The sequence below is a fragment of the Choloepus didactylus genome, chromosome 1 (genome assembly GCF_015220235.1).
Source record: "Choloepus didactylus isolate mChoDid1 chromosome 1, mChoDid1.pri, whole genome shotgun sequence".
Taxonomy (NCBI): Eukaryota; Metazoa; Chordata; class Mammalia; order Pilosa; family Megalonychidae; genus Choloepus; species Choloepus didactylus.
Window position 1 is genome coordinate 88,788,312 of NC_051307.1, and position 21,632 is coordinate 88,809,943.

Sequence of the window (21,632 nt, forward strand, 5' to 3'; positions counted from 1 at the left end):
AACGAGGCTTTGCCAACCTGCCTGCTCAACACATAAGGCCATGTGGTGGTAGCTTTACCCAGCAGCACACTGACCTGCCTCCAGGCCCCTCACCCGGATTTGGAGCTCTCTTTCCCACGCTCTGTGGGTCTTGAGTCAGCTTTCATGTTTTCATTCTCCCAATGGAGCAGCAGAAACACTGTCCTTCCTCTTTGTTGCTCAGATGTGACCCTCTCTCTCTCTAGCTAGGCCAACTTGTCAGGTGAACTCACTGCCCAACTCCCTACTTGGGACCTGACTCCCAGGAGTGTAAATCTCCCTGGCAATGCAGGATATGACTCCCGGGGATGAGCCTGGACCCAGAATCATGGGATTGAGAACATCTTGACCAAAAGAGGGAAACAAAATGAAACAAAATAAAGTTTCACTGGCTGAGAGATTTCAAACAGAGTTGAGAGGTCATTCTGGAGGTTATTCTTACACATTGTATAGATATCCCTTTATAGTTTTTAGTGTATTAGAATAGCTAGAAGGAAATACATGAAACTATCAAACTCCAACCCAGTAGCCTTGACTCTTGAAGATGATTGTATAACAATGTAACTTACAAGGGGTGACAGTGTTATTGTGAAAGCCTTGTGGATCACACTCCCTTTATCTAATGTATGGATGGATGAGTAGAAAAATGAAGACAAAAACTAAGTGAAAAATAGGGTGGGATGGGGGGATGATTTGGGTGTTCTTTTTTACTTTTATTTTTTATTCTTATTCTTATTCTTTCTGATGTAAGGAAAATGTTCAAAAATAGATTGGAGTGATGAATGCACAACTCTATGATGGTTCCGTGAACAGTTGATTGTACACCATGGATGATTGTATGGTGTGTGAATATATCTCAATAAAACTGAATTTGAATAAAAAGAAAAAAAAAACACTGTCCTCTATTCTGTCCCCTGCTCCACCTCCCTGAGCCCCTAGTGCCAAATCATGAACTGTCACATAACGGGGTGAGGCCTGCCCACAGGGCCTCCATCTATGGCTGCTTCTCTGAACATTTACAGGTAGCTTCATCTCTGAATTCAAACTCTGCTTGTCCTCCTGGCACCAGGGACAGAAAGGGGCTCACTCGGAACTTCACTAAGTCACAAACCAGTCTGTGACATGAGATAAGAAGGTATTCTCAGGGAAGAGGGGATACATTCTGCAGGTCTCTCTATCTGAAAGAATAAGGCTCATCCTAGAAAAGAATGAAAATTTGATGGATCCAATCCATAGATGATCTAATGTTTAGAGAAATTTGCTTTCTACCATAAAGGAAAATAAGGCCAGATTTTTCCTTTCTCAGAAGTAACTGGGCCACAATTTGGGAAGGAAGTTTGATGTTTATAATTATGGTTTGCTGGTAATCAGCTAGTGACAATTTTAAAACATCAGGAACTGAGACAGAAATGAACACCCTTAGATATAAGCTTGATGCAGCACAGATAGGATCAGCAGTCCGACAAGTCAAATGGTTACCACTGAGTTCACAGCTGTGGGTAAGACAGATAAAAATAGGTTATTTCCTAAAAGCTAAAGACTAGGCTTTCTCTCTCTAATCCCAGGCCACATTATCCTGACAAATAAGGCAGTTATGCTTCTTAACAGGAGCTTAATAAGATTGCAGCCCCCATTTACACATCCTGAAGACACTGGCTGCTTTCCTTTCCAGCAGTAAACTGGTGGGCAGCTCAAGGTCATTTCCTGCCCTGTCCTTGACCACTGGCTACAGCCTGTGGACATGGCTGACCAGGGCACAAAGCTGCATGACTCGTCTTTCCCCCAGCACATGAATATGAGGGCAGTGTCAATTTGTAGGAAAACACAATTTTGTTTTATTTTGTCTAATATGGTTCTGGGACAGCACATGCTGTCCCTAGTCGGACACCGGAGAATTTGATTTCCTACCTTGCCTGCGGAAATGGAGCTCAGCATACAGCTCGATTTAATCACCGAAAGCTAACACTAACCTGGATAAGAGGGCAGACCCCAGGCCTTCACTGGGCCACAGCAGACAGCGCTAATCCTTCTCACCGAACCGGGGTCCAACCTGGGAATACAGAGCTCTTGGCAGCCCGGCCAACCAGAGTAGGCACATTTGATTAAAACCACTATGTATTTCCTCAGTTCAACAATGCACATCATTTTTTCACTGGGAGGGGTAAATACATTACTATTTTAGCAGCTGGCCCCAGAATTCCACAGAAGGAAGAGAACAATTAGTTCTAGCACAAGCAACGCTGTACATTCAATTTGATGCTCTTTTCAGTGCTATTTCCAAATCACCCTGTTATCCCTAAAAAACCTCAGTGAGAGTCTAGTATAGACAACCACCGTGTAATCCTGATGTTTTGAGGAATGACGGAAGAAGGATGGGACTTGTCTGGAGTGAAGCCTGGGGAGAGAGGACGTCGGCTGGAGAGTCTGAGAAAAATGATAGAAACCAAGAAAGACTAGAGAGGCAGGCTGCAGTGTGAGCAAACTCATGGGAGGCAGGCCTGAGAGAAACCCTGCTGGTGACCAGGCTGGGAATGGGGACAGAAGAGGCTGAGGGGGCTGGAAGACCTTGGTGCTGTTATATGGAAGGGGGGCCTCCATATAAGGGGTAGACATCGGGGTTCAACATGCACTTGTTCAACACATCTGTGATGATCATCTATTTATAATCCAGTACCTTGACTATCACAAAACATAATCTGAAAAGCATTTTTTATGTTAATAATACATTATCTTCATAAATATAATTTGAATGGTTATATAAAAGTCTATTGGGCAAATTTGATTTTTTTAACCATTTCCCTATTTGGACTTTCAAATAAACTCAAAATTTTACCTATGAAGGATAATGATGCTATACACATCTCTATGCATAAAGTTTTTATCATGGTTAGGATAATTTCCTCATGGTAAATTGCCAGCAGTGGAATTTGCTGGTCTAGATGGTATGAAATTTTTCAGTCTTTTGCTAAATATTGATAAGTGGTTTCCACGTCCATCAGCTGTGATGGGAGTTCCAGTTTCTTGGCACAAGGGAAGCTCTTTCTCTATTAAATACCACTTATTCTCTGGAGGGAGATGTCCTTAAGGCTGGCAGGTATTTTTTTTTTTTAATATATATATAACGCAATTTTATTGAGATATATTCACACACTATACAAACCATCCAAAGTATTCAATCACTAGCTCACAGTAACATCACATAGTTGTGTATACATCCCCATGATCAATTTCAGAACATTTTCATTACTCCAGAAAAGAGATAAAAAGAAAAAAGAAAACCCCAAAACCTCCCTTACCACATACCTCCTCTCCCCCATTATTGACCCATAGTATTGGTATGGTACATTTTTATATTACTGTTAACTATCATCCATAGTTTGTAATAGGTGTTTTTTACCCCACATACCCCTTTATTTTTTTTTTTCCATTCATGAAAGAATGCACCAAACACATTAGCATTTATTTTCTTTTTTTTTAAGCAAATGACAAAGACCCAGTTTACCAGCTTTACTTTTTATAAACCTAAGCTTAACATTACATATTTAAACAATTGTCAAAACTTACTAAGTTGCCAGCATTCATGCAGGACTAGAAAACCTCCTTAGTTTATATTAAACCAGAAATGTATCACCATTAATGTATTAATATCTTTCACTACTAAATACTGAAAAAAAAATTATTTTTGTAGAAGATTCATCCTGGCAATGTTAACTTCACAGCAGACTGAAACTACTTGGCTCACATTTCAAACAAAATGGAAAGAGCAAGATCCATGCTGGTGTTAGTGTACAATTTTGTCCTAGCACTACTAAAGAATCACGGCTCACCTTGGATTAAGTTTAATAAAAAAGCAAAGTGCATACAGAAATTTACAACAATTTTAAAGACAAAAAGAAAAAATGGTCCTATCAATGTGGTCCCAACAATAAACTCAAAAGTCTATGACAAATAGGTGCTCCGATGAGCTGTTTATAAATACTTTAGATTAGGTACAGTTATACTGAAAGTAGAGTTCGTTTGAAATCTTCAAAAAAATGTTCCTGTTAATCCTCAAATGGTGCTTGTTATAGTTTAACATTTCTGTTAAATGCGTGCGTTGAATTACTTGTTATCCAAGCGTAGCGGCTGCTCCTTACCATTTATTGTTAAGGTCTTTAACTGGCCATCTTCCTCAACTTCTACTCTTTCTTGACCATTCTCAGTAATCCTCTTTGTAGTGATTTTTCTGCCATTAACTATTTTAATAGAAGTTGATATAGATGTGAAGTTGCCCATCCTACTACCACCAAAGGATGTTGAAGAAAATGAAGTAAGGCCCCCATGCCCCAGAGAACCAAATGATGTAAATCCTGTATCAAAAGAAGGAAATCCACCTCCAAAAGATGGAAATCCACTGAAGGAAGAGAAAAAAGATCCTGTGCCCCTGTTTCTGGCTCCATGGAGGCCTCTTCGATTTCCAAAAAACTCCTCAAATGGGTCTTCAAAGAAGTCAAAAGCAAATGGGTCCCTTCCACCAAAAAATTCCCTGAAGACCTCATCTGGATTACGGAATGTAAAGCCAAACTCAAATGGACTGTCAAAATGACTTCCACCTCCACCACCACCATTTAATCCTTCTTTGCCATATTTGTCATAGATGTCCCGTTTTTTAGCATCTGATAACACCTCATATGCCTCAGCTACTTGTTTGAATTTTCTCTCTGCTTCTTCTTTATTCTCAGGATTTTTATCAGGGTGCCACTTCAGTGCCAATTTACGGTATGCCTTTTTAATATCCTCAGGTGAGGCATGTCTCTGCACGCCTAGAACTTCATAGTAATCCACCATGTTTTAACAGATTGTTGGAATAAATCCCGAGGAGGTTGGCAGACAGCGATAAGAAGGAGGAGAGGCAGGGCGGTGGGGCCCGTGGTCTCCTCTCAGCTCCGTCACGGCTGGTACTGGTGGAGGCGGTGGTAGTGATTCCTCGCGCTTTCCTTTCTCTCCCTTTCTCCACCCCTTTATTTTTAACTCCTTGTAATAGTGTCATATATTTGTTCGAGTTCATGAAAGAACTTTTTTGTATTTATACAGTTAATCATGGACATTGTCCAGCACAAGATTTACTGTGTTGAACATGTTTTAGCCCCCAATTTTCCTTCCAGTGACATACATAACTATAAACTTCCCCCTTCCACCACATTCACACACCACTCAGTACTGTGTGAATTCTCACAAGTATTATTCTCACAATAATGTGCTACCATCACCTCTCTCCATTTCCAAACATTTAAATTCAACCTAGTTGAAAATTCTGCACATATTAAGCAACCACTCCCCATTCTTTAGCCTCATTCTATATCCTGGTAACCTATATTCTGCATTTTATGTCTATGAGTTTACACATTGGCAGATATTTTTAAAGGCTACATTCTTAGAAGTAAAATTGCTAAGTCAAAATGTATGCATATTTGAACTTGTAGAAGATAATGCCAAATTGCTTTTCCAAGAGGCAATACCACTTAATCGTCTATCAAGCATGTGTGAAAATACTCATTCCTTCACATTCTTTCTAACTACAGATATTATCAAACTTATTCTTTTTTTGTCAATTAGATGTCAAAATATCTTATCATAATTGTAATTCACATTCCCATGATTCGTCCTTTCATATGATTACTATTTGTATTTTTCCATATGTGAATTGCCTGCTTATATCCTTTGCCCATAAGCTATTACATTATTACATATTTTATTTATTGATTTGCAGAACTCTTCTATATCAATTTATATTGCCTGTTACGTATATTATAAATATTTTCTCCCAGTCGTCTAACTTTTGTTTATAATGCTTTTTATTGTACAGAAATTATAAATTTATATATTATCAGACTAATCTATCATTCTCTTTTGGTATCCTTTACGTAGACTAGGAAGGTTTTGCCCATCCCAAGATTATAAAAATAGTTTTCTAAATTTTATTCTAATCATTTTATTTTTTATATTTAGTTTACTAATCTATCTGGAGTTCAGTTTTGTGTGTGTTGTGAGGTAAGCCTGACTTTATTTTTTTCCAAAAAATTTAAAATGTGTCCATTTATCATTAACTAAATCCATAGCCTTCTTGAATCTAGTTTTAGAATCCTAAAATTAACTTAATAATAGGTTTTGATATGGTAGAGCAAGTCACTCCTTATTATTCTTTTTTAAAAAAATGAATCTGTTATTCTTATGCATTTACTTTTCCAGATGAACTTTACCTTTAAAGAGGATTATTTTTTATTAAAGCAATTAAATTTTTCATCACTAAATTGATATATTAATTCGGGGAGGAATTATACTTTTATGAAATAATACTAAATCTTTCTATGCAGGAAATGGCATTACTCTCCATTTATTTATTTACTAAACTATTTTCCTATTTCTTCCATTTTTATTGATAGCTTCACATTTTTCTCCTTGTCTTGATTAATTTTTTAAAAACAGTTTTACTGAGACAAATACATATACCATAAAGTTCACTTTTAAAGTGTACAATTTAGTTGTGTTTGGTATTTCACAAGGTTATACATTGATCATCACTATCTGATTCCAGAAAATTTTCCTCACCCCCAAATATAAATCCCATTCTCATTAGGAGGCACTCATATTCTCCTCCTCCCAGCCCCTGGCAACTACTACTAATCTACTTTCTATCTCTTTTCTCACTTCATCCATATTTTCAAATGTTTTAATATAGTGTATTTCATCTCCTGTATCATTGTAGTTATGTGTATTTTTTGTTTCTGGTGATACTTATGATTTATCTCTTTTTTGTCTTTTTTAATTTGGCAAATTTTATCTATTTTGTGTTTTCATAAAAAATCATCTGATTGACAAGCTGGATTTCTGTATGTGTGTTTATTTTATTAATTTCTCTCTTAAACTCCTATTAATTACTGACTTGAATTTTCTTTGGACTTATTTATTGTCATCTTTATTGACTTAAATTTTACTTATTTTATGTTTTGCCATTTTTTCAAAATTTAAGACTGTATATTTTTCTCTGAATAATGCTTTGGTTAAATTCAACAGGTTTTGATATGTGATGATTACATTATGGTCATTTCTAAATAATCTCCCAGGTCAGTTTTTATTTATTCTTTAGCCCAAGAGTTATATGGAATAGTTTTTCATTAATATCTAAATGTAGAGATTTTACATTATATGTGTGTGTGTAGGTGTTTCTAGTTAGTTATTTTCTTGCAATTAGGAGATGTGGCTTTTAGAAGACTCTACTTTGGGGAATTTGTTGAGATTTTTTTTCTTGCCGTCTAATATATGGTCAAATTTTTAAAATATATTCTAGAGGTAATCAAAAAGAATGAGTATTCTCTGTTGAATCGAGAGTTTATACATATATGTGTGTATTTATTCCATCTTAATTGTATTATTCACATATTCTAAATCTTTATTCATCTTTAAATTTATTCGATCTTTCAATTTCTTTAAAAAGGTGTCTTCATTCTCCCTCTGTGAATATCAATTTGATAATTATCTTTGTACTTCTAATATATTTTCTATGTTGCAAAATAATGTTTTGGTACATTAGCTAAGGTGCCTTTTGCTCTCGGTAATGTTCTATTTTTCTCCAGTGTTTCCTCCCATTCAAACAAGACCTTGGGCCATTCATCACCTCAGAGGAGTAAGGCTGCTACAGAAAAACAGAACTAAATAAAGTCCAGTATCAGAATCCAGAGCTTTTGAATTGCAAAGGCTTAGATTTCAAAGGCCTAAACTGCGAAGGATTAGGGGCCCAAGACCAAAAACAATAGATTTTCAAGAACTCCTGATGTTATAATGACTAATTTTTATTACCTCAGACTAGATAAATAGTATAAACATTTTCTAGACTAGGAGATCAGGAGATTAGGAAGGAATTAAGAGAGTTGAACACAGCCTGTCTCCTTTGAAAACTGACCAGCTCTCTCACTCCTCTCCACCTAATATGACTCACCATGATTAGGGCACATAATAACTCCAGACAAGTCTGAACGATTCAAAATCAGAGTGGTCCTGCATGTTACCTCCTGGGTGAAGCTTAGGGAAGTGGCAGATAGTCATAATTCTCCAGTATGAAACATGTAATTGAAACAGGAGAGTGGCTACATGGACTGACAAGGCAAATATGGGATACAGAGTTGTAGAGTTTTCCAGCTGTGCTCAAGGGGGACATAGAAGTAAAAGATAAAAGTAGGCCCTGGAGAGACCTTGAAATGAGGATAAAGGAGGATATCGTCTCAGTGATTTGCATGGATGGTTGATCATACAACTGGTCAGCAACAAGCACCCCACAAGATGCCAGAATGCAGAGAAGATGATGCCACCTTGGCACTAGGGGTGCCTCCTGGAACACAAATCCAACTCCAGAATTTGGCAGGTGGCATGAGTTGAATGTGGAAAATCTGAATTAACTGAGATTAATCTGAATTGAATGAAATTACATTTCTGCCATCTGGCAGCATAGAAGCTTGAAACCAATTAAGTTCACTTACAGAACATTTTTTAAAGTTACATTTTATTTTTTACACCTGAGTTTGTAAGAAATATCCACAAGACCTGTTTAAAAGTTAACTTGATAATGTAAAGAAATCCTACAACTCAATGACAATAGTACAGACAGGCCAATTATAAAATGGGCAAAAGATATGAAAAGACAGTTCTCTGAAGAGGAAATACAAATGGCCAAGAAACACATGAAAAAATGTTCAGCTTCACTAGCTATTAGAGAGATGCAAATTAAGACCACAATGAGATACCATCTCACACCAATTAGAATGGCTGCCATTAAACAAACAGGAAACTACAAATGCTGGAGGGGATGTGGAGAAATTGGAACTCTTATTCATTGTTGGTGGGACTGTATAATGGTTCAGCCACTCTGGAAGTCAGTCTGGCAGTTCCTTAGAAAACTAGATATGGAGATACCCTTCAATCCAGCGATAGCACTTCTCAGTATATACCCGGAAGATCGGAGAGCAGTGACACGAACAGATATCTGCACGCCAATGTTCATAGCAGCATTATTCACAATTGCCAAGAGATGGAAACAACCCAAATGTCCTTCAACAGATGAGTGGATAAATAAAATGTGGTATATACACACGATGGAATACTACACGGCAGTAAGGAGGAACGATGTTGTGAAACATATGACAACATGGATGAACCTTGAAGACATAATGCTGAGTGAAATAAGCCAGGCACAAAAAGACAAATATTATGTGCTACCACTAATGTGAACTTTGAAAAATGTAAAACAAATGGTTTATAATGTAGAATGTAGGGGAACTAGCGATAGAGAGCAATCAAGGAAGGGGGAACAATAATCCAAGAAGAATAGATAAGCTATCATGGGTAAATTTAATGTTCTGGGAATGCCCAGGGATGACTATGGTCTGTTAATTTCTGATGGGTATAGTAGAACCAAGTTCACAGAAACGTTGTTATATTAGGTTACTTTCTTGGGGTAGAGTAAGAGAACGTTGGAAGTAAAGTGGTTGTCTTAGGTTAGTTGTCTTTTTCTTACTCCCTTGTTATGGTGCCTTTGAAATGTTATTTTATTGTATGTTTTTTTTATTTTTTTATTTTTTTATTTTTTTTATTTTTCATACAGTTGATTTAGGAAAAAAAAAGTTTAAAAAAAAAAAAACAAGGAAAAAAATATGAAGAGCCCCCTTGAGGAGCTGGTGGAGAATGCAGGAGTATTGGCCTGCCCCACCTCGATGGTTGCTAACATGACCACAGACATAGGGGACTGGTGGTTTGATGGGTTGAGCCCTCTACCATAAGTTTTACCCTTGGGAAGACGGTTGCTGCAAAGGAGAGGCTAGGCCTCCCTATAATTGTGCCTAAGAGCCTCCTCCCGAATGCCTCTTTGTTGCTCAGATGTGGCCCTCTCTCTCTGGCTAAGCCAACATGAAAGGTGAAATCACTGCCCTCCCCCCTACATGGGATCAGACACCCAGGGGAGTGAATCTCCCTGGCAACGTGGACTGTGACTCCCGGGGAGGAATGTAGACCCGGCATCGTGGGATGGAGAACATCTTCTTGACCAAAAGTGGAATGTGAAAGGAAATGAAATAAGCTTCAGTGGCAGAGAGATTCCAAAAGGAGCCGAGAGGTCACTCTGGTGGGCAACTCTTATGCACAATATAGACAACCCTTTTTAGGTTCTAATGAATTGGGGTAGCTGGTGGTGGATACCTGAAACTATCAAACTACAACCCAGAACCCATGAATCTCGAAGACAATTGTATAAAAATGTGGCTTATGAGGGGGGACAGTGGGATTGGGGGGGCCATAGGGATCACACTCCCATTTGTCTAGTTTGTGGATGGATGAGTGGAAAGGTGGGGGAAGGAAACAAACAAACAAACAGACAGACAAAGGTACCCAGTGTTCTTTTTTACTTTAGTTGCTCCTTTTCACTTTAATTATTATTCTGGTTATTTTTGTGTGTGTGGTAATGAGGGTGTCGGGGATTGATTTTGGTAATGAATGTACAACTACATAATGGTACTGTGAACAATCAAATGTACGATTTGTTTTGTATGACTGCGTGGTATGTGAATATATCTCAATAAAATGAATAATAAAAAAAGTTAACTTGATAGATTCACAAAGATCAATGACTGGCATATCTTCTTGATATATTGTACCTTCTATAAATATAAATATTTTTTCCCTTTAATGCTTTTAGCCTTGAATTCAACTTTGTCTGTTATTAATATTTCTCCTTTTTGTAAGTATTTATTGGATATATTTTTCATTTCTTTTATTTTAACTCTCCTTGTATCATTTTAATTTTGATGTTACTCTTGAAACAGCGTATAGCTGGATTTCTTTAAAAACACATTGGAGATTATCTGCCTTTTAATAATTTATTAAGCTTAATGATATGTTGGATTTAGTCCAGCTATGATCTTTGATGTTCTCCATTTACTATGCTTTCTTGATGAGGCTCATTTTTCCTCCTTTTTGCTGTTTGATCAAGTTTTCTTAGTTATTTTTTTTCTCTAGTGGTTTTTAAAAGATCATTACCTAGTTTTCCTCTGTTGGCACCATATAATTGGATGAAGAAGACTTGCAAATTGTTTCTTTGGCTCAGCTCCATCTTCTCTCCAGCCTCTGGGACCTCCTCCAACTCCTCCTCCATCAAGCTGGAAAAGGAGGAGAAACAAGAAAATACATGAAAGTAAAGACAGAATCAGAGGGAAAAAAGAGAAGCAGAGATCTGGAGAGGGTGTCTGTTCTCTTCAGAACATCTACTACTGGTCTATCCAGTCCCTATGTTTTACAGGTGATTTAATAACTAGTACTTGGAGTTGGGAAGGTGAAGGAGTCTTCTTATGGATTTGGAAGCTGGAGAGAGTAATGGTCAACAATTTGGCTTCAGAGAGGTGCCTGAACATGTAAACTGCCCTTTTTAAGAGTGGTGTTTTTCTTTCCCGGAACTTTCACCAGTTCTGCAAAACATGGGACTTCAATTGCATGTTTTCTTATTCTCTGATAATTTTAAGAGTGTTGGCTCATGTTTCCCACTGAGATTGAAACTCCTTATGGGAAAGGAATGGGATAGGTCCTTCAAAACCAATTTATAACCAGGCTATCCATGCTGAGTCATGAAAGACTGGGGAAAGGAGCTGGCCAGGAGAGACTGGAGCAAGGAGTTGCATTAGGCCACTAGAGTCTGGTAAATATGTAAGTGTTTAGTAATCCTAACAGTCCTAAGGGATTGTGTCTCAAGGAGGGTTCTCTGTTGGGATTGGGGCAAAGAGAGGAAAATGGAATTTCCTCTGCCCAAATATCTAGGGAGTTATTTATAGGTGTGCCAGTTTTATGTATTATGTGCCCCAGAAAAAGTCATATTCTTTAATGCATTCTTGTAGGGGCAGACATTTTAGTGTCAGCTAGGTTGGAACCTTTGGATTGGTTGTGTCCATGGAGATGTTACCTACCCAAGTGTAGGTGATAACTCTGATTGGATAATTTCCATGGAGACATGGCCCTGCCCATTCAGCATGGGCCTTGATTGGTTCACTGGGGCTCTATAAAAGCTCAGACAGAAGGAGCTCACAACTAGCAGTGGCTGAGACAGGCATTTTGAAGAGGGTGGTTGGAAGCTGATGCAGACATTTTGGAGAACGCCATTTTGAAATGCAACCTGGGAGCAAGCAGATGACAGCCAAGTGCCTTCCCAGCTAACAGGTTTTCCGAAGCCATTGGCCATCCTCCAGTGAAGGTACCCAATTGTCGATGAGTTACCTTGGACACTTTATGGCCTTAAGACTGTAACTATGTAACTATATAAACCCCCTTTATAAAAGCCTGTCAGTTTCTGATGTTTTGCATTCTGGCAGCATTAGCAAACCAGAGCAATAGGTAACAGAGAAAGAGCAAAATTCTTCTAGATCTATTTTACTTTTATCTTCTTAGTCAAGCAAAATGGCCTTCCAACAAAAAAGAGTAGAACTACTAGCGCAAAATCTTAAAGTAGATGGAAAGATAGCAAAACACCTAACCCTGCAAAGGGGGTTGAGTCTTCAGATCCCAGAGAATCTCATTCTAATAGAAAATCATAAGAGTATGCTCTAAGAATCCCTGTATACAACTTTGAGAAACCATGAAGAATGAATAAAGAAGGCAAATGAGCTCTTTGTTTTCAAATAAGGGACAATGAGTGGATTCTGGACACAGGAGACAAATAAGCTATGTGTTGATTTCAGACAATGTTGTAACATAGAAAATAAAAATGAGCTGGCTCAGGCAAGTAATATTCTAACTTTACCATGTGCATTGGTAGAATCACATCCAGAATCAGGTTCAGTTCTGGGATCACTGATTGAAAGGGAACATTGACAAACCAGAGCACCTACTAAGAGAAGCACCCACTAAAAGTGTGTCTAAAACTTTCCTTATGAGAAACTGCTGAAAGAGCTTGGCTTTGGGAGGGGACAGCTGCAGGGAGAGAGTTGAAGAGCCATTATGTGCAAGAAGGAGACTTATTCTTCATTGAGAGTTGCAAAAAGTAGATATCAGCTCAACATAAGTCAATTCCATTCAACAAATATTTATGGAGTGCCTGTGATGTGCCAGGGAATTGTTTTTGGGCTTTGGAGATAAAATAGTGATCAAAACAGGCAAAATCCATATTCTCATAGAGTTTACACTCTTGTAAGAGAGATAAACAATATGACACAATGTATGATATTTCAGGTGAAGTGATGAGAAAAAGAAAAATTAAGCAACAAGCAATTAAAACTGAAATTTTAGAAGGATGCCAAATATAGTTGCATCAAAAAGCATCAAATACCTAGGAATAAATCTGGCAAAAGATGTACATAACTTGGCTAGATTATGGTGTCTAGTTGTTTGGTCAGGCAAGCACTGGCCTGATTGTTATTGTGAAGGTATTTTGTAAATGGATTTGTGTCTATAGTCAGTTGATTGCATTTACAGCTGGTTGCATCTATAGTCAACAAAGGAAATTGTCCTCAGGGATGAGGGGAGTTTCTTCATCTAATCAGTTGGAGATCTTGAAAGCCAGAATAAGGTTTCAGAAGTCAAAGGAAGAATTTCAGTCTCTAACTCAGCAAGCCAACTTCTGGGGAATGCAACTTCACCTTCATCAGAATTTCCAACTTGCAGCCTGCCCTAAGGAATTCAAATTTGCCAATCCCTACAGTCTGTGAGCCAATTCCTATGATAAATCTCCTGTTGATTCTGTTTCTTTGGAGAACCCTGAATAATACAAGACTTCTACACAGAAAACTATAAATCCTTAGAGAGAGAAATTAAAGAAGACCTTAAAAAAATGGAAGAATTTGCCTTTGATTGTGGATTGAAATCTAAATATTATAAAGATGTCAATTTTCCTCAAAATTGATCTATAGAGGGGCGGGGCAAGATGGCAGACTGGTGAGCTGTATGTTTTAGTTACTCCTCCAGGAAAGTAGGTAAAAAGCCAGGAACTGCGTGGACTGGACACCACAGAGCAATCTGTCTTTGGGCATACTTCATACAACACTCATGAAAACGTGGAACTGCTGAGATCAGCGAAATCTGTAAGTTTTTGCGGCCAGGGGACCCGCGCCCCTCCCTGCCAGGCTCAGTCCCGGGGGAGGAGGGGCTGTCAGCTCCAGGAAGGAGAAGGGAGAATTGCAGTGGCTGCTCTTACCGGAAACTCATTCTACTGATTCAAACTCCAACCATAGATAGACTGAGGCCAGACACCAGAGACTCTGAGAGCAGCCAGCCCAGCAGAGAGGAGACAGGCATAGAAAAAAAACAACACGAAAAACTCCAAAATAAAAGCAGAGGATTTTTGGAGTTCTGGTGAACACAGAAAGGGGAAGGGCGGAGATCAGGCCTTGAGGCGCATATGCAAATCCCGAAGCAAGGCTGATCTCTCTGCCCTGGGCACTTTTCCTTAATGGCCCTGGTTGCTTTGTCTATTAGCATTTCAATAACCCATTAGATCTCTGAAGAGGGCCGTTTTTTTTTTTTTTTTTTTTAAATCCTTTTTGCTTTTTCTAAAACAATTACTCTAAGAAGCTCAATACAGAAAGCTTCAAAGAATTGAAATTTGGGCACGTCAAGTCAAGAGCAGAACTAAGAGAGCTCTGAGACAAAAGGCAATAATCCAGTGGCTGAGAAAATTCACTAAACAACACAACTTCCCAAGAAAAGGGGGGTGTCCGCTCACAGCCACCATCCTGGTGGACAGGAAACACTCCTGCCCATCGCCAGCCCCATAGCCCAGAGCTGCCCCAGACAACCCAGTGTGACGGAAGTGCTTCAAATAACAGGCACACACCACAAAACTGGGCGTGGACATTAGCCTTCCCTGCAACCTCAGCTGAATGTCCCAGAGCTGGGAAGGGGGAGCAGTGTGAATTAACAGAGCCCCATTCAGCCATCATTTGAGCAGACTGGGAGCCTCCCAACACAGCCCAGCAGCCCAGAACTGCCCTGGGGGGACGGCACTCACCTGCGACATAGCACAGTCATCCCTCAACAGAGGACCCGGGGTGCACAGCCTGGAAGAGGGGCCCACTTGCAAGTCTCAGGAGCCATACGCCAATACCAAAGACTTGTGGGTCAGTGGCAGAGACAAACTGTGGCAGGACTGAACTGAAGGATTAGACTATTGCAGTAGCTTTAAAACTCTAGGATCATCAGGGAGATTTGATTGTTAGGGCCACCCCCCCTACCCGACTGCCCAGAAACACGCCCCACATACAGGGCAGGCAACACCAACTACACACGCAAGCTTGGGACACCAATTGGGCCCCACAAGACTCACTCCCCCACTCACCAAAAAGGCTAAGCAGGGGAGATCTGGCTTGTGGAGAACAGGTGGCTCGTGGACGCCACCTGCTGGTTACTTAGAGAAAGTGTACTCCACGAAGCTGTAGATCTGATAAATTAGAGATAAGGACTTCAACTGGTCTACAAACCCTAAAAGAACCCTATCAAGGTCAGCAAATGCCACGAGGCCAAAAACAACAGAAAATTATAAAGCATATGAAAAAACCAGACGATATGGATAACCCAAGCCCAAGCACCCAAATCAAAAGACCAGAAGAGACACACCTAGAGCAGCTACTCAAAGAACTAAAGATGAACAATGAGACCCTAGTACGGGATATGAAGGAAATCAAGAAGACCCTAGAAGAGCATAAAGAAGACATTGCAAGACTAAATAAAAAAATGGATGATCTTATGGAAATTAAAGAAACTGTTGACCAAATTAAAAAGATTCTGGACACTCATAGTACAAGACTAGAGGAAGTTGAACAACGAATCAGTGACCTGGAAGATGACAGAATGGAAAATGAAAACATAAAAGAAAGAATGGGGAAAAAAATTGAAAAACTCGAAATGGACCTCAGGGATATGATAGATAATATGAAACGTCCGAATATAAGACTCATTGGTGTCCCAGAAGGGGAAGAAAAGGGTAAAGGTCTAGGAAGAGTATTCAAAGAAATTGTTGGGGAAAACTTCCCAAATCTTCTAAACAACATAAATACACAAATCATAAATGCTCAGCGAACTCCAAATAGAATAAATCCAAAAAAAACCCACTCCGAGACATATACTGATCACACTGTCAAACATAGAAGAGAAGGAGCAAGTTCTGAAAGCAGCAAGAGAAAAGCAATTCACCACATACAAAGGAAACAGCATAAGACTAAGTAGTGACTACTCAGCAGCCACCATGGAGGTGAGAAGGCAGTGGCACGATATATTTAAAATTCTGAGTGAGAGGAATTTCCAGCCAAGAATACTTTATCCAGCAAAGCTCTCCTTCAAATTTGAGGGAGAGCTTAAATTTTTCACAGACAAAGAAATGCTGAGAGAATTTGCTAACAAGAGACCTGCCCTACTGGAGATACTAAAGGGAGCCCTACAGACAGACAAACAAAGACAGGACAGAGAGACTTGGAGAAAGGTTCAGTACTAAAGAGATTCGGTATGGGTACAATAAAGGATATTAATAGAGAGAGGGAAAAAATATGGCAAACATAATCCAAAGGATAAGATGGCCGATTCAAGAAATGCCTTCACGGTTTTAACGTTGAATGTAAATGGATTAAACTCCCCAATTAAAAGATATAGATTCGCAGAATGGATCAAAAAAAATGAACCATCAATATGTTGCATACAAGAGACTCATCTTAGACACAGGGACACAAAGAAACTGAAAGTGAAAGGATGGAAAAAAATATTTCATGCAAGCTACAGCCAAAAGAAAGCAGGTGTAGCAATATTAATCTCAGATAAAATAGACTTCAAATGCAGGGATGTTTTGAGAGACAAAGAAGGCCACTACATACTAATAAAAGGGGCAATTCAGCAAGAAGAAATAACAATCGTAAATGTCTATGCACCCAATCAAGGTGCCACAAAATACATGAGAGAAACTTTGGCAAAACTAAAGGAAGCAATTGATGTTTCCACAATAATTGTGGGAGACTTCAACACATCACTCTCTCCTATAGATAGATCAACCAGACAGAAGACCAATAAGGAAATTGAAAACCTAAACAATCTGATAAATGAATTAGATTTAACAGACATCTACAGGACATTACATCCCAAATCAACAGGATACACATACTTTTCTAGTGCTCACGGAACTTTCTCCAGAATAGATCATATGCTGGGACATAAAACAAGCCTCAATAAATTTAAAAAGATTGAAATTATTCAAAGCACATTCTCTGACCACAATGGAATACAATTAGAAGTCAATAACCATCAGAGACTTAGAAAATTCACAAATACCTGGAGGTTAAACAACACACTCCTAAACAATCAGTGGGTTAAAGAAGAAATAGCAAGAGAAATTGCTAAATATATAGAAACGAATGAAAATGAGAACACAACATACCAAAACCTATGGGATGCAGCAAAAGCAGTGCTAAGGGGGAAATTTATAGCACTAAACGCATATATTAAAAAGGAAGAAAGAGCCAAAATCAAAGAACTAATGGATCAACTGAAGAAGCTAGAAAATGAACAGCAAACCAATCCTAAACCAAGTACAAGAAAAGAAATAACAAGGATTAAAGCAGAAATAAATGACATAGAGAACAAAAAAACAATAGAAAGGATAAATATCACCAAAAGTTGGTTCTTTGAGAAGATCAACAAGATTGACAAGCCCCTAGCTAGACTGACAAAATCAAAAAGAGAGAAGACCCATATAAACAAAATAATGAATGAAAAAGGTGACATAACTGCAGATCCTGAAGAAATTAAAAAAATTATAAGAGGATATTATGAACAACTGTATGGCAACAAACTGGATAATGTAGAAGAAATGGACAATTTCCTGGAAACATATGAACAACCTAGACTGACCAGAGAAGAAATAGAAGACCTCAACCAACCCATCACAAGCAAAGAGATCCAATCAGTCATCAAAAATCTTCCCACAAATAAATGCCCAGGGCCAGATGGCTTCACAGGGGAATTCTACCAAACTTTCCAGAAAGAACTGACACCAATCTTACTCAAACTCTTTCAAAACATTGAAAAAAATGGAACACTACCTAATTCATTTTATGAAGCTAACATCAATCTAATACCAAAACCAGGCAAAGATGCTACAAAAAAGGAAAACTACCGGCCAATCTCCCTAATGAATATAGATGCAAAAATCCTCAACAAAATACTTGCAAATCGAATCCAAAGACACATTAAAAAAATCATACACCATGACCAAGTGGGGTTCATTCCAGGCATGCAAGGATGGTTCAACATAAGAAAAACAATCAATGTATTACAACACATTAAAAACTCGAAAGGGAAAAATCAATTGATCATCTCAATAGATGCTGAAAAAGCATTTGACAAAATCCAACATCCGTTTTTGATAAAAACACTTCAAAAGGTAGGAATTGAAGGAAACTTCCTCAACATGATAAAGAGCATATATGAAAAACCCACAGCCAGCATAGTACTCAATGGTGAGAGACTGAAAGCCTTCCCTCTAAGATCAGGAACAAGACAAGGATGCCCACTGTCACCACTGTTATTCAACATTGTGCTGGAAGTGCTAGCCAGGGCAATCCGGCAAGACAAAGAAATAAAAGGCATCCAAATTGGAAAAGAAGAAGTAAAACTGTCATTGTTTGCAGATGATATGATCTTATATCTAGAAAACCCTGAGAAATCAACGATACACCTACTAGAGCTAATAAACAAATTTAGCAAAGTAGCGGGATACAAGATTAATGCACATAAGTCAGTAATGTTTCTATATGCTAGAAATGAACAAACTGAAGAGACACTCAAGAAAAAGATACCATTTTCAATAGCAACTAAAAAATCAAGTACCTAGGAATAAACTTAACCAAAGATGCAAAAGACCTATACAAAGAAAACTACATAACTCTACTAAAAGAAATAGAAGGGGACCTTAAAAGATGGAAAAATATTCCATGTTCATGGATAGGAAGGCTAAATGTCATTAAGATGTCAATTCTACCCAAACTCATCTACAGATTCAATGCAATCCCAATCAAAATTCCAACAACCTACTTTGCAGACTTGGAAAAGCTAGTTATCAAATTTATTTGGAAAGGGAAGATGCCTCGAATTGCTAAGACACTTTAAAAAAGAAAAACGAAGTGGGAGGACTTACACTCCCTGACTTTGAAGCTTATTATAAAGCCACAGTTGCCAAAACAGCATGGTACTGGCACAAAGATAGACATATAGATCAATGGAATCGAATTGAGAATTCAGAGATAGACCCTCAGATCTATGGCCGACTGATCTTTGATAAGGCCCCCAAAGTCACCGAACTGAGCCATAATGGTCTTTTCAACAAATGGGGCTGGGAGAGTTGGATATCCATATCCAAAAGAATGAAAGAGGACCCCTACCTCACCCCCTACACAAAAATTAACTCAAAATGGACCAAAGATCTCAATATAAAAGAAAGTACCATTAAACTCCTAGAAGATAATGTAGGAAAACATCTTCAAGACCTTGTATTAGGAGGCCACTTCCTAGACTTTACACCCAAAGCACAAGCAACAAAAGAGAAAATAGATAAATGGGAACTCCTCAAGCTTAGAAGTTTCTGCACCTCAAAGGAATTTCTCAAAAAGGTAAAGAGGCAGCCAACTCAATGGGAAAAAATTTTTGGAAACCATGTATCTGACAAAAGACTGATATCTTGCATATACAAAGAAATCCTACAACTCAATGACAATAGTACAGACAGCCCAATTATAAAATGGGCAAAAGATATGAAAAGACAGTTCTCTGAAGAGGAAATACAAATGGCCAAGAAACACATGAAAAAATGTTCAGCTTCACTAGCTATTAGAGAGATGCAAATTAAGACCACAATGAGATACCATCTAACACCGGTTAGAATGGCTGCCATTAAACAAACAGGAAACTACAAATGCTGGAGGGGATGTGGAGAAATTGGAACTCTTATTCATTGTTGGTGGGACTGTATAATGGTTCAGCCACTCTGGAAGTCAGTCTGGCAGTTCCTTAGAAAACTAGAGATAGAGCTACCATTCGATCCAGCGATTGCACTTCTCGGGATATACCCGGAAGATCGGAAAGCAGTGACACGAACAGATATCTGCACGCCAATGTTCATAGCAGCATTATTCACAATTGCCAAGAGATGGAAACAACCCAAATGTCCATCAACAGATGAGTGGATAAATAAAATGTGGTATATACACACGATGGAATACTACGCGGCAGTAAGAAGGAACGATCTGGTGAAACATATGACAACATGGATGAACCTTGAAGACATAATGCTGAGCGAAATAAGCCAGGCACAAAAAGAGAAATATTATATGCTACCACTAATGTGAACTTTGAAAAATGTAAAACAAATGGTTTATAATGTAGAATGTAGGGGATCTAGCAGTAGAGAGCAATTAAGGAAGGGGGAACAATAATCCAAGAAGAACAGATAAGCTATTTAACGTTCTGGGGATGCCCAGAAATGACTATGGTCTGTTAATTTCTGATGGATGTAGTAGGAACAAGTTCACTGAAATGTTGCTATAGTATGTAACTTTCTTGGGGTAAAGTAGGAACATGTTGGAAGTTAAGCAGTTATCTTAGGTTAGTTGTCTTTTTCTTACTCCCTTGCTATGGTCTCTTTGAAATGTTCTTTTATTGTATGTTTGTTTTCTTTTTAACTTTTTTTTTTCATACAGTTGATTTGAAAAAAGAAGGGAAAGTTAAAAAAAAAAAAAGAAAAAAGACAAACAAGGAAAAAAAAAAAAAAAAAACAAAAAAAACGATGTAGTGCCCCCTTGAGGAGCCTGTGGAGAATGCAGGGGTATTCGCCTACCCCACCTCCATGGTTGCTAACATGACCACAGACATAGGGGACTGGTGGTTTGATGGGTTGAGCCCTCTACCATAAGTTTCACCCTTGGGAAGACGGTTGCTGCAAAGGAGAGGCTAGGCCTCCCTGTATTTGTGCCTAAGAGTCTCCTCCTGAATGCCTCTTTGTTGCTCAGATGTGGCCCTCTCTCTCTGGCTAAGCCAACTTGAAAGGTGAAATCACTGCCCTCCCCCCTACGTGGGATCAGACACCCAGGGAAGTGAATCTCCCTGGCAACGTGGAATATGACTCCCGGGGAGGAATGTAGACCCGGCATCGTGGGATGGAGAACATCTTCTTGACCAAAAGGGGGATGTGAAAGGAAATGAAATAAGCTTCAGTGGCAGAGAGATTCCAAAACGAGCCGAGAGATCACTCTGGTGGGCACTCTTACGCACACTTTAGACAACCTTTTTTAGGTTCTAAAGAATTGGGGTAGCTGGTGGTGGATACCTGAAACTATTAAACTACAACCCAGAACCCATGAATCTCGAAGACAGTTGTATAAAAATGTAGCTTATGAGGGGTGACAGTGGGATTGGGAATGCCATAAGGACCAAACTCCACTTTGTCTAGTTTATGGATCGATGTGTAGAAAAGTAGGGGAAGCAACAAACAGACAAAGGTACCTAGTGTTCTTTTTTACTTCAATTGCTCTTTTTCACTCTAATTATTATTCTTGTTATTTTTGTGTGTGTGCTAATGA

At 38.6% G+C, this 21,632-nt stretch overlaps 1 protein-coding gene across 1 annotated transcript; it reads right to left on the bottom strand.

Moving 5' to 3' along the window:
* Positions 1–3,691: 3,691 nt before the first annotated feature.
* LOC119537581 (dnaJ homolog subfamily B member 6-like) lies at positions 3,692–5,007 on the bottom strand. The gene has a single exon (XM_037840141.1). The coding sequence runs from the start codon at positions 4,843–4,845 to the stop codon at positions 4,120–4,122; it is 726 nt and encodes a 241-aa protein (XP_037696069.1). The 5' UTR covers positions 4,846–5,007; the 3' UTR covers positions 3,692–4,119.
* Between the last annotated feature and the right edge of the window lie 16,625 nt (positions 5,008–21,632).

What these genes read in the sequence shown, in the direction of transcription:
- LOC119537581 (XM_037840141.1), bottom strand. Translation starts at nt 4,845, where the DNA reads ATGGTGGATTACTATGAAGTTCTAGGCGTGCAGAGACATGCCTCACCT.